Source organism: Rhinoderma darwinii, chromosome 10 (assembly GCF_050947455.1).
Source record: "Rhinoderma darwinii isolate aRhiDar2 chromosome 10, aRhiDar2.hap1, whole genome shotgun sequence".
Lineage (NCBI taxonomy): Eukaryota > Metazoa > Chordata > Amphibia > Anura > Rhinodermatidae > Rhinoderma > Rhinoderma darwinii.
Genome location: NC_134696.1, coordinates 3,480,294 through 3,494,348, shown reverse-complemented (window position 1 = coordinate 3,494,348; position 14,055 = coordinate 3,480,294). Strand labels below are relative to the sequence as shown.

General features: G+C 44.8%; 1 protein-coding gene across 5 annotated transcripts in view; it reads right to left on the bottom strand.

The window, feature by feature from the left end:
• KIRREL3 (kirre like nephrin family adhesion molecule 3) overlaps positions 1-14,055 on the bottom strand; it is a 614,569-nt gene that overhangs the window by 80,153 nt on the left and 520,361 nt on the right. For all 5 annotated transcript variants that reach the window (XM_075839161.1, XM_075839163.1, XM_075839162.1 and 2 more), the window contains one exon: positions 135-292. In XM_075839161.1, coding sequence (XP_075695276.1) covers positions 135-292 — 158 coding nt within the window. The remainder of the gene's footprint in view (positions 1-134; positions 293-14,055) is intronic.

The window sequence follows — 14,055 nt, the reverse complement described above, 5'->3', positions numbered from 1 at the left end:
CAATATCATGTTTTTTCCCCCTTGAGAATATTCACAGTTACAATGTAGCAGAGCTGGTTGGGATCTGCCTGCTACGTCTAATGTGTGAGCCCCAAGACCTCAACATACAATGACGACACAGACTCAGTGCTGACCTTGGAATACGTCGCCCCGTTCAGGACCTCTCCGTTCCTCATCCAGATGATGGTCGCTGCTGGTTTGGCGTTGTCTGCATGGCAGGTTAAATTCAGGGGGTCTCCGGCGCGGAGGCTTATTATAGGACCACCGATAATTACCGGATCATCTGGCGGAACTGTGGAGAAAACACACACAAGACGTCTTATTATCCAACCTGAGTGATACATCTCACACTGATACATTGTAACGAATGCTCAGCACAACAAATCCTGCCTGCGTACCTGACACATCGGTCTCTACGTGTCACACGCTCAAAAGGGGCATAACAAAAATGGCGTTCTAAGACTTTACCATGTGCTTGAATATAACAGCGGCAACTGACAGAATTTTCTTATTTTACCGTAATTCAGCGGCGCGGTCACAAAGGTCGAACTATCTAAATACAAAGATAAGAAAAAGAATAATTGCGCAACACCGGCATGTCGCCTTCATAAATATGGCATATCGCATGGAAACGAGGCCTGTAAACCATCCAGATGATACATTTACGTTCTGTTCTCACTGCGCAGTTCGTCAGGGAGACGGTCGCGTTACACAGCAATACGTCTGATTAATGGCGGCCGTAACAGACGCGTCTGACGGTTTAAGATGATTGAAATAACGTTTCTCTTATTGTTTTTAAATTCCCAATTAAAATTTGATCGTTTAGTTTTCCGTAAAACGCTTTAACGGTGGCTTCATGACGGCGCCGTGCGGTGCAGAACTTACTATTAATTGTGCATATTTATAACACGGAGGCTCGCCGTGCAGGGAGTCCCGGTCGTTGACAATATTTCAGGACAACGTCTGCCGCTACTAACCGCGGGAGTTAATAACACGTTACAACGCGATGGTCGTGCAGACGCCGCTATTTCCTCGTCGCTGCAGAATCGAATATTTGATTAACAGGAGGCGAATTTTACTGCACAATAAATTAGAAGCGTCACTTTCCAGAGATCAAACCCGCAAAGGATCAAAGCGGTCCCCAAAAATCAGACAGGAACCCCATAGTCCTGGAGTCATCAAATAGTTAAATACGTACTCAGCGTCTATCTGGTCCTGGGAAAGCTGGGTCACAATCATTGTGCTTCATACAGAGAGGGGATGCGAAACATTGTACAACGAGGCAGATTTGCCATTCAGGAGGCTGGAAAGCTGGATGAGCGGCCCACATGTCCCAGACTCCTGAAGGGCGCCGCGGATGTATCGTTATATCACTAGGCTAATTTGCCATTCAGGAATCTGGGAAAGCTGAGTGACAACCCGATAGAACTAAGAAATAGATGAAGAGAGGAGAACCACTTATGTCTGGCAGGGAATATTTTATTACTTTAGGAGAAGCGTTTGATCTTTTTTACTGAATCGATGGCGGGCAGGCGCGGAGTACACGGAGGTGAAGGCTTCGAGCGCAGTTCACACAGAGAACGTCTCCGGGCAAATCCCAGCGTGACAGCCGCCATTACTGTTCCCAGATCTGGATAAAGGCTTTGATGTCGGTTTTATCTTTATTATCTATTATCCTTACAACCTCAATTATATGGGGAGATAAACCGGCGTCATGGAGTCCCGCCATCTGCACCGCGCCAGCCGAACGTAAACCCAGGCTCCTCGTCACATTAGTGCGGATACGGTCGCAGCGTTCATAAAGGGGTAAATAAAGCTTAACTATTATATCATATAAAGATCTAGAACTTTCCACTGTATAATATTCATTTTCTGGAGTAAAAACGTTTCATAAATCCCCAGCGCCAAAACTTCTGACTGCGTTGGAAAAAGTGGGTGGAGCTTCAGAGTCTCATTATTTTCTAGCATTAATAAATCTGCTTTGTATTTCAATTCCTTACCATTTTTCAAGATCTCTGCTTGCTCTCAGTGAATTAAAACGTTTTGGTTTATTTATCTGAGCCCCACTGGACATATCTGGGGACGGACACGGCTGATTATACAAGTATCCTATGCTTTCTGTACATACACAACAGACATGGCCAATCATACTGGTAAGAATCAGACCTTATACCCACCCAACTTAAAGGGACAGCGCCAAACCTGACATAAATCTGGAGAATCTCTTGAATAAACTGCAAACATTTCGATATATTAGTGAAGTTATAAATCTATCAGCTGTTCCTATGTCATTGGGATTTCTATCAAGTTCCCCTGATCCAAGCTGAGACGACGGCACCCCCTGACTTCCCCTCCCCCTCCTCCTCCTCTTCACATCGTTCTCCCAGGACCCAAATGTAAGAAAGTTTTTAATAGTTTATAAAATAATCCTCATTATCGGAAAATGTGGGTTACAGTGATTAATGCTTCAATGTCACCGGCGGGTGATGCATTAATCAGGCGAATCCTGAAATACTCTGTGTCTGAGGAGCGGGAATAGATGCCACATGGGTGACTGGAGGACGACATCAGCGAGACGGGCGACCACTGCGGACCCGCACACAATTACAGCAAACTCATTAAAGCGCCAACGACTTGTTTATTAAATGTCATCCACCGAATGAAAAATACAAAATACGACGTTTGTTTCAAATGAATGGAATGAAACAAAAGAACAAGAAGTAAAAATCATAAAAATCTAAATAGAAAGGAAGACGGAGAAGGCGCCCCACGCCGGATCCTACCACCATTTCACCACTGAGCAGTGATATTTGGGGGCCCCCCCGTGATCAGCTGTTCTCATTGGGGGGCACTTTCATGGCCACACGTGGCGGTATTTGCTGTGATTTCGGGTGCAGTCTCTCGTCCTCTATTTCCACGTACGCTGTTGAAAACTTTACAATGTAATGAAATAGGAAAAATATTCCGCGACTCGGATTCCTCAACGTCTCGCTTCACGTAATATTTTCCCCATTGGATCACAGTGTAAAGTATCCGGAGCATAAAAATACAAGGCAAATACACGTGCGACTGCGGCCTAATGGGAGGGGTCTCAATAGGACACCCCACTAAGTCACCTTCACCTTCCCTTAATAAGCCACATTAAAGGATTGTCTATGGGGGCCAGGCGGGGTTCATATGTTGCTGTAGTTTACCGTGCGACCAATAACCGGCATTGCAATGCCGCGGTACATTGTGTGCGGTTTTAGGGCTCATTCAGAGGAGCGTGTTCCTCCTCCGTGTGCTGTGCGGCGTTGAAATAACGGACAGCATACGGACCCATTCTTTTCAATGGGGCCATCCAGACATGTGACTTTCCACGCAGCGAGTGTCCGTTGCGATAAACTCCCTGCATGTCCTATATTGGTGCATTTTTGCGCCCCTGGTCACCCATTGAAGTCTATGGGAGCTTAAAAACCACGGACCGCAGAACACGGCCGTAATAAGACATGTCCGTTCTTTCTGCGGTCCGGGCTCTGGGGCCATGCGCGGACTGTGGTTGTGTGCATGGCCCCATAGGAATGAATGGGGCTGCAATTCTCCCGTGGAATTTTGGGGGAATTGCGGCCACAAAAGCACGTTCGTGTGCATGGGGCCTTAGGCTGCACGGCAAATTAAACATGTGAACCCAGCCTAAGGAACACCCAGGGGGCCTATTACACATTAAGAAATGGTCAGAGGGAGGTGTCCACCTAGGACAACCCCATGTCATGAGACCGCTTCCCCGATATAGAGGAGATTGTTGGGGTCCGGCTTTTGGAACCCCCCTATACATTACCATATACATCTAGCTACGTTGTCACTCGCTTCATCCATTGATGTCTTCTATAAGATGACGAGGCGACTCGGTGCCTCCAATGTGTCCTGAATCCACACCTGTTGTCTGGTGACTAATTAACGCCACCTGCGCTTGTCGTAGTGTTCAAAAATGGCGCCCGCCATCTGTTCCGCTGGATGCTCAGCAATAATCGTGAAAGGGCAAACACTTTTTTATGTGTTTTTATTTTACTACACGTCTGCAGGAATGAATGTTGTTTTTTGATTTCTGCAAACACAAGATACTGAAGAAAAGTTATGAGCAGCCTCTTCTTCCTATAGAGGAACACCCCACCACTGCATACATCCCAACCGTCCCGGATTCAGCGGGACAGTCCCGGAATCCGGGTGTTGTCCCACTGTCCCGGTCGGCCGGTGATACGTCCCTCTGTCAACTGTATCTGCGTTCTCAGGATGCAGATACAGTTGTACCCAATTCTAAAGCAAGAAACACTCAGCTCCCTGCTTCAGAATTAGTTCAGGGCGGAGGAGCAGAGGGAGCTCTTCTGCTCGCCGAGGACTCCCCGGGCAAAGCACTACTTTGAGCGCTGTGCCCGGGGAAGCCCTTGACGTCACTGTCCATATACGGAGAGTGACGTCAGTGGCTACTGATTGAGCGGAATCCCAGTTGCCGATGATCTGGCCGGGGATTCCGCTCCTAGAGGAAACCCCTGAGGTCACCATCCATATATGGACAGTGACATCAAGGGCTTCCCTCTAGAAGCAGAATCCCCTTCCTATGCTCTGGCTGGGGATTCTGCTCCTGGGGGAGTCCCAATGGCGCTATGTACAGGGTGGGGGGTAGCGCTGTATACAGGGGGTGACACTATCTTCAAGGGGGGTGTGGCACTATAAACATGAACACTGTGGCACTATCTACATAGACAGTGTGGCACAGGGAGTCCCAATGGTGCTATCTACAGGGGGGTGGCTCTATCAACATGGATTCTGTGTGGCACTACTTAGGGGCACTATCTACATGGCCAATGTAGCGCTATCTACAAGGGCACTGGCACGTTATATGTGGGCACTGGCACTAGGCACAGCTTTGGGGGCATTATACTGTATGGGGACTTTATGCTGTATGGGGCATTAAGGTGTATGGGGCAGCTATGGCGCATTTACTGTATGGAGGCAGCTATGGGGGCATTCTACTTCATGGGGCATCTGTGTAGGCATTATACTGTATGGGTGCATCTATGGGGGCATTATAGTGTATGGTGGCATCTAAGGGGGCATTATACTGTATTGGAGAATCTGTGTGGGCATTATACTGTGTGGGAGGCACAATGGGAGTATGATACTGTGTGGGCTGATCCGTGTGTGTATGAGCGGTTGTCCCTCTTTGTGATACTTGAATGTTGGGAGTTATGCCGATGTGGTAACAGGACATTGATTCAGGATGACAGGAGCGGCGCTGTGCTGTACATAAATATATATATCTCGTATGCTGCAGTTCTCGATCCTACACTAGGTGGTGCACTGAGGATTATGGAGGGTACAATATGAGAAAACTAACAGAAAAAGTGGCCTCAAAGCCGCCATTCAGAGCGAAGATTTTATTTCTTGAACGGCTCTGCACGAGTTGCGCTTCTTTTGGTTGCTATTGGCTATGAGGCAAATTTTCCTGTTAGACTTTTGATAATTCTGCTCTATTGTTTGCATAATGTGGTGCAGTGCCCTGATCTAACACTAGGTGGAGTAGAAATTATTTTGATGCTGATTATTTAGTGCAATAAGAGTATCATGTGGTACTGTGCTCTAACACTAGGTGGAGTAGAGATTATATCAGGGCTGATTATGGAGTGTAATACATTGTCTATCATGTGGTGCATCTAACACTAGGTGGAGTATAGATTACTTAATTGCAGATTATGGCATGTAATACATTGTGTATAATGTGGTGCATCTAACACTAGGTGGTGCAGTGGTGCAGTGCCCTGATCTACCACTAGAGGCTGATTATTGCATTGCAATACATTGTGTATCATGTGGTGCATCTAACACTAGGTGGTGCAGTGGTGCAGTGCCCTGATCTACCACTAGAGGCTGATTATTGCATTGCAGATTATGTAGTGTAATACATTTTGCATCATGTGGTGCAGTGCCCTGATCTACCACTAGAGGCTGATTATTGCATTGCAGATTATGGAGTGTAATACATTGTGCATCATGTGGTGCAGTGTCCTGATCTACCACTAGGTGGAGTACAGATTATTGTATTGCAGATTATGGAGTGTAATACATTGTGCATCATGGGGTGCAGTGCCCTGATCTACCACTAGGTGGAGTACAGATTATTGCATTGCAGATTATAGAGTGTAATACATTGTGCATCATGGGGTGCAGTGCCCTGATCTACCACTAGAGGCTGATTATTGCATTGCAGATTATGTAGTGTAATACATTTTGCATCATGTGGTGCAGTGCCCTGATCTACCACTAGGAGGCTGATTATTGCATTGCAGATTGTGCGCTTCGCGCTTCGTCGTGGAGTGACGTTGCTCCGCAGCAATTAATACCTTTCCCTCCCAGCAGAAAGCTGCTCTTTTATCTCCGCAATGTCACAAGCAGATGTCTGTGCGCGTTCTCTCATTTGTATGTGAATTGATGAATATTGCGCCAACGTTATCTCGTTACCTTGAAATAGTAAAACAGTGTGAGGCCGAGGTGCCAAGGCAAAGTGATTTTTTAATCAGTTTTTGTTCATTTTGTGCGTGCAGCTATTACCAGTGAGGGATTGTATTGTGTGTAGCGGTGACGATGATTTGTTATACGCGGCGCGATGCTCCATCCGTCACCTCCATTTACATAATTATCCCACATTGTTATTAGAGGAGACACAAGTCTGATACACGTCACTCCGGATAACAAACCAAACATCGCCCCCGCTCCTCGTCCCCGTGGTGGATGCCACAAATATGGCGCTATGGAGAACTCGGGGGCTCCCCAGAAATATCTCAGGGGTGACGTGGAATCTAAGTGGGGAGATTTATGTATTTTTCTTAGTTAATCCACTTTTAGATGATGAATGTGATATAATGTGTATTAATGGCTTCTGTGCACGGCGACAAGTCCGACCGCAGGAACATGGAAGATCGTCTGTACCTTAATTCACGTAACAACGAGAATATTTTAGGCCGGGTTCACACATCGCGGCAAAAAGACGCATTTTGACGTAGAAACGCCCTGTTCGACCCAGCGTATAAAATTGTATTATTATTAAAGCTACGACACCTGAAAGGAATTGTCCACTTTAGAAAACCAGTTAAGAATACATCCTATTAGGGAGTTCTGGGGTAATAGAGGGGGGTACTCGGTTCATCTCTTGGGCAGAGTGGAGAGCGGTTACATAGAGCGTCTCTCTCTCTGGAGGACCCGTCCTGTCCTACATTACACAGACAACACATTGATATGAATAGACATCGTGTAATGCTTCATTTCTCCCGTGGTGGCGCTGCAGGGAAACTGAACACTTACTGCCAGGTTTCCCCACAGATCACAGCTGATCGCATGGGGAGACTTTGTGATCAGCTATTTTTCAAGGGACCCTTCGAACTAGTAGAGATATTCCAAAGTAAAAAAAAACCTTTAACCCTTAAGGTATGTTCACACACAGTGTTTTCAGGCGTTTTTCAGGGCCTCAAAAAGGCCTAAAAAAACCAGAAGCTGAATGCCCCCAAACATCTGCCCATTGATTTCAATGGGAAAAACGGCGTTTCGTTTAGATGGGGCATTTTTTTTAGGCGGCTGTTGAAAAAAACGGCCCCATAAAAAGAAGTGCATGTCGCTTCTTGGTCCGTTTTTCATTGTGTCAATAGAAAAACAGCTCCAAAAAACGCATCAAAAAACGTTTGATGCTTTAAAAACAGCTGAAATTCAGAGGCGGCTCCGTATTTTACAGCTGTTTTTACTTTAGTGTGAACATAGCCTGACTCCCGTCCTTCTTCATCCTTATTCTTCCCCCTCTTTTTGTCATCTCTCTTATAAAACGCCTTTGTCTTACTCCTTTGACCTCTTTGATCGTCCTAGTTGCGATCCGAATTCACAAAGTCTGTGATTATGTTACACCCTGTGTTTAGTTTTGGGAATAGAGGCTTTTCGTGACCACCAGTTTTCCTTGTCTTGTTACGGCGGCTTTAACGACATCCCCCTAGTCTGGCGTTGCCGCTCTATGTTATTACAGTTGTATTTACAATGGCGCCGGCTTCGTTCCTTTTGCAAAACTAATAAGAACCGTTTGAACCAAAAAAAACACAAAAAAAACCTTTAACCCTTTCACTGCCAAGGATGTATGTAACACGTCACTTGCCGCAGCTACAACATCGGAGCTAGAGATTAGGTAGTTGGTATTCTCAGCTTTCAGATGACACCAGGTGCAATATTCAGGGAGCAGCATGACATGTTTGACCTCCTGGCGCTGTGTCTGTGGGAGGGCGGGAGGGGGAGCTGCAAGTGAGAGCAGGAAGAAGGATCCCTGCCTGAAATTGTCATCTCTTGCCCTGTGCAGCCTCCAGTGACCCCACTGTAATTACAGTCACTCATCCAAAACACTACAGTCAGCCTCTCCCCATCCTGAAATGGCTGATAACAGGAAGCAATAGATTATATTTACCTGCACAGCACATGACGATAACAAAAACTGCAGGTGTCCCTTTGAGGATCAGCGGCGCCCTCCGGGCAGTTACACAATGGCCATTTGCTCCTGTTCCCGCAGACGGTAAGTGGCGAGTTACGAGTGATCACCTCATTGCTGCGCACAGGATTAAAAGCCTCAATTCTACAACTTACAAAGCCGTGTATAATAAAAGCCGGGGTGAGTGGTCGCGCCTGACGCGGCGGCCGTCACACACGCTGCGCACAAATTCTATTTCAATCAATAATTTTTCCTAACACAGAAGATTTTACATGTTTTCTATTCAGTCACCGGAGCAGAAAAGATTGAGACAAAAGTTGAATTGAGTTTTTCCTTTTTTTTCCTCCTGCGCTGAAATAAAATAAATCTGTTGTGTTATAAATATAAGAAAAACGAAAATCCTTCTTTATAGAAAGAGCAAAATATTATGAAGGGGAAGCTCAACGTGTTCTATAGGGAGGTGCAATGGAGTAAAACGCAGAGTGCCGGGGGTGCAGGTTCAGGTAAAATCGGCCATATTAGCCGGATCCGGACGTCACCCTAACCCTCAGCGGGGAACATCGTCATTCCCGATTTCCTTCCGATTGACGATGAACCATTATATAAAACTATAACCTGCAGACTAACACCGACCCGCACTGCGGCAAATATATCACATGACCTAAGAATGACGAGTCATAAGGGAAAGCACGTCTATAATGGTCTGAAGAGGAAGATCCCCCCTATACACCGTTATATAGGTCCCACACAGACTGAAACGAAAGTGAGTGCAGCTCTGGAGTATAATACAGGAACAGTACGAGATAAGTAATGTAATGTATGTACACAGTGACTCCACCAGCAGAATAGTGAGTGCAGCTCTGGAGTATAATACAGGATATAACTCAGGATCAGTACAGGATAAGTAATGTAATGTATGTACACAGTGACTCCACCAGCAGAATAGTGAGTGCAGCTCTGGAGTATAATACAGGATGTATCTCAGGATCAGTACAGGATAAGTAATGTAATGTATGTACACAGTGACTCCACCAGCAGAATAGTGAGTGCAGCTCTGGAGTATAATACAGGATGTAACTCAGGATCAGTACAGGATAAGTAATGTAATGTAAGTACAGTGACTCCACCAGCAGAATAGTGAGTGCAGCTCTGGAGTATAATACAGGATATAACTCAGGATCAGTACAGGATAAGTAATGTAATGTATGTACACAGTGACTCCACCAGCAGAATAGTGAGTGCAGCTCTGGAGTATAATACATGATATAACTCAGGATCAGTACAGGATAAGTAATGTAATGTATGTACACAGTGACTCCACCAGCAGAATAGTGAGTGCAGCTCTGGAGTATAAAACAGGATGTAACTCAGGATCAGTACAGGATAAGTAATGTAATGTATGTACACAGTAACTCCACCAGCAGAATAGTGAGTGCAGCTCTGGAGTATAATACAGGATATAACTCAGGATCTGTACAGGATATGTAATGTATGTACACAGTGACTCCACCAGGAGAATAGTGAGTGCAGCTCTGGAGTATAATACAGGATGTAACTCAGGATCAGTACAGGATAAGTAATGTGTGTACACAGTAACTCCACCAGCAGAATAGTGAGTGCAGCTCTGGAGTATAATACAGGATGTAACTCAGGATCAGTACAGGATAAGTAATGTAATGTATGTACACAGTGACTCCACCAGCAGAATAGTGAGTGCAGCTCTGGAGTATAATACAGGATGTAACTCAGGATCAGTACAGGATAAGTAATGTAATGTATGTACACAGTGACTCCACCAGCAGAATAGTGAGTGCAGCTCTGGAGTATAATACAGGATGTAACTCCGGATCAGTACAGGATAAGTAATGTAATGTATGTACACAGTGACTCCACCAGCAGAATAGTGAGTGCAGCTCTGGAGTATAATACAGGATGTAACTCAGGATCAGTACAGGATAAGTAATGTAATGTATGTACACAGTGACTCCACCAGCAGAATAGTGAGTGCAGCTCTGGAGTATAATACAGGATATAACTCAGGATCAGTACAGGATAAGTAATGTATGTACACAGTGACTCCACCAGCAGAATAGTGAGTGCAGCTCTGGAGTATAATACAGGATGTAACTCAGGATCAGTACAGGATAAGTAATGTATGTACACAGTGACTCCACCAGCAGAATAGTGAGTGCAGCTCTGGAGTATAATACAGGATGTAACTCAGGATCAGTACAGGATAAGTAATGTAATGTATGTACACAGTGACTCCACCAGCAGAATAGTGATTGCAGCTCTGGAGTATAATACAGGATATAACTCCGGATCAGTACAGGATAAGTAATGTATGTACACAGTGACTCCACCAGCAGAATAGTGAGTGCAGCTCTGGAGTATAATACAGGATGTAACTCAGGATGAGTACAGGATAAGTAATGTATGTACACAGTGACTCCACCAGCAGAATAGTGAGTGCAGCTCTGGAGTATAATACAGGATGTAACTCAGGATCAGTACAGGATAAGTAATGTAATGTATGTACACAGTGACTCCACCAGCAGAATAGTGATTGCAGCTCTGGAGTATAATACAGGATATAACTCAGGATCAGTACAGGATAAGTAATGTAATGTATGTACACAATGACTCCACCAGCAGAATAGTGAGTGCAGCTCTGGAGTATAATACAGGATATAACTCCGGATCAGTACAGGATAAGTAATGTCATGTAACCTGGAAAATAGTGTCCTAAGGTACCCAGGGCTTTAAAACATTCAGGATCTGCTCTGAGAATCCTCTGGGGCATATACTGTAGATGTAAGGACATTGCTGCTTCAATCACTCAGTGGCATCATCGCTGTTAAGGCTCCTTCAGAGCTAATAAAAAATGAAAGATTTAAAAAATATCATCAACATTTTATTAAAACTACTTTACAAATTACCTAATCGGCATTTAATTAAGGATTAGCGACGTGCCGAGCGGTTTAGGGGAATAATGGTATTTTCTGCACACGAGAAAGAAGATAAATTTCGAAAAAATAATGAAAATACCTCAAAATGCAGAACAAACAGCTCGTAAAAAACATCAATAAAACAAATTGTGCTTCTTAATAAAGCTTTGCGGATTGCACCTTTAAATCTATGGAGTCAGCCGGTTACAGCGCCGATATTACCGTTCTACATAATCCCTACATTACCGCGATCCCACCGGATTACCATTTGCATTTATATGGCCAGTATTAAAATTTAAAAAATGAAGACGCAGAAATCCTGATCGTCCATTCTCCTGAGGAAAGAGCCGCGTCACTGAGGGACCCGACCGCCTCGTTACACGTTATTCGTTGTAGCCGCGTTGTTACATTATGGTCACAATTATTTATATGTATAAAATATAAAAATGATAAATGACAACAAAAAGTAACAATAATGAAAATCTCCAATCCTCTGTGCTGCTGTTTGATTTGAAGACGAGAAAGATAAAACTAGAGATGCTTTTGTAGAACCAGCTTTGGGTGGAGTTATCCTCGAAATTTACATATATTCATACAGGTCAGGACCTTAAAGGGGAATTGTACCCATTGTTTTCTTCTAACACAAAGTGGGTGTGAAGTTTGGGAAAGCAGCGAACTCCTTTGGCTGGAGATTTCTGTAACTTGGCGTATTTGACATTTTTCTTCTTAGACTTGGAATATTTGAACTTTCCAATAATGTTGCGTTGCAGTTACTGAAATATCAAAGTGCTGAGGCCTCGTGAACACGAACGTGCGGGTGAATTTACGACACATTCATTTCTATGGTTTCCACGGTCCCTGCATTGGCCGGGAACCCAGACTGCGAAAAGATAGGACAAGTCATTATACGGGCTTCATTTGCTCTCCGGGCTCATTGAAATGAATGTGTGCACGGTCTGTGATTTGTGGGCGGCTCGCGGATGACACTCTGCAGCCGTCCGAGCTGCAATCACGGGCCGTGCACACGGCTACAGTCGTGTGCATGAGGCCTAAGACTCCTCTATTTTGGGACTAGATGGAGGTCAGAAGATAATAAACAGTGCAATTCCGCTTTAAATAAGGGGTGGGGCTGTGACAACTGAATGCCACTATTATAAGATTAAAGTGCAGCTCTAGTTAAGAATGCGGCCATCTCTCTCGCCATTGGTTTGTTTGATAGCGAGAGATAAAACGGGGAGAATCTTCTGGTATTGTAGAGTTTCTCGACCTCCTGCTCTCTGCCCGTCACTTTACAATTTCTGGCGGGAGACGAGGCGGGACTCATAATTGGAGCTGCACTTTAATGTTGGAGTGTAAATAAAGCAAAGGAGTCCCATAGTGAAAATCAAAATGATGCCCCCTGCTGTTTGTAGTTTATGACCCCACGCCCAGGAGGACAAGAGGGCAGGTTTTTCCTATTTATTGTCCAGCAGAGGGGCAGTAATTCTAACAGGGGCCCGGTGCACATACATACAGTCAATAGCAGAGGGGATAAAGCGATCCTGTAATACCCCCCCCCCCCCCCCATGAACCCCACAGCTGCCCCCACGGTATATAATGGGTACTGTAATTGACGCAGGAGCTTAGTGGATCTCATATAAGCAGCTGAATGTTGGAAACATCAATTGAAGCAAAAGACAAGCTGCGTATTATGGGTTTGTGAAGGGGATGCTGGGAGTAGTAGTTTCATATCAGCTGGAGGACCCGATTTACAGATCATCAATTCTATAGAACGTAATTTGCCTGCAGTACCTTCTCCCACCACTAGAGAAAGAAAATTTTAAAAAATTGCATGTAATGTATAAAATGCGTACATTTCTAATAACGTGCGGCCAGGTGACATGCCGGCCATTCAAGCTGTGAAATTATTGGTTTTCTGCGCGCAAATTCTCCAAATTCATATAAATTTGGATTTTTAAGGTTTAAAAATAATGAATTGTTCTGCCCCCGGGACTCTGTAATTTGCCATCTAGACATTAAAGGAGTCGTCAATATGAGTGGCGGAGAGGTTCCTGGTACATAAGACCCCAGCGCTGCACATCTGCCGATTATTCATGGAAATGCTCCTGCAGTTTGAGTGGCATAAAATAAATGTGGCAGGTTTTAGTGTAACGATGAGCGACAGTCACAATATCTTATAAATGATGGGACTGTCATGTGGAAACGCAGCAGATCAGACTTCAGTGCAGCGCAATCTCCTGTCTCCATTCGCCATATGATGCATATTTACGGCCCAATGGGTGAGTGTTACTTCCGCCATTGCTGCCTATGGGCGCCGGACCGGGCGACGCGTTTCATCTCATCACAACTGATCTGCAGATAATTGGCCGCGCAGGTTGTGACAAGCCCCAGACCCAGCGACCGTCAGTTGGAAAAGTTTTCAGATGCAGAAATGACGTACTTATTGATTCCTTCAGATAAATAAATTATTGGAATGGTTCAGCGTGAATAATAAATCGGGAAAGTGGCACGGAATATGAAGAAACGCGCGTTATATGGCAGGCTGTGTCTGCTGCTCCCTACAGACTGATTAAACAGCAATATGGCACCTATCGAAATTATTGCAGGATCAAACTA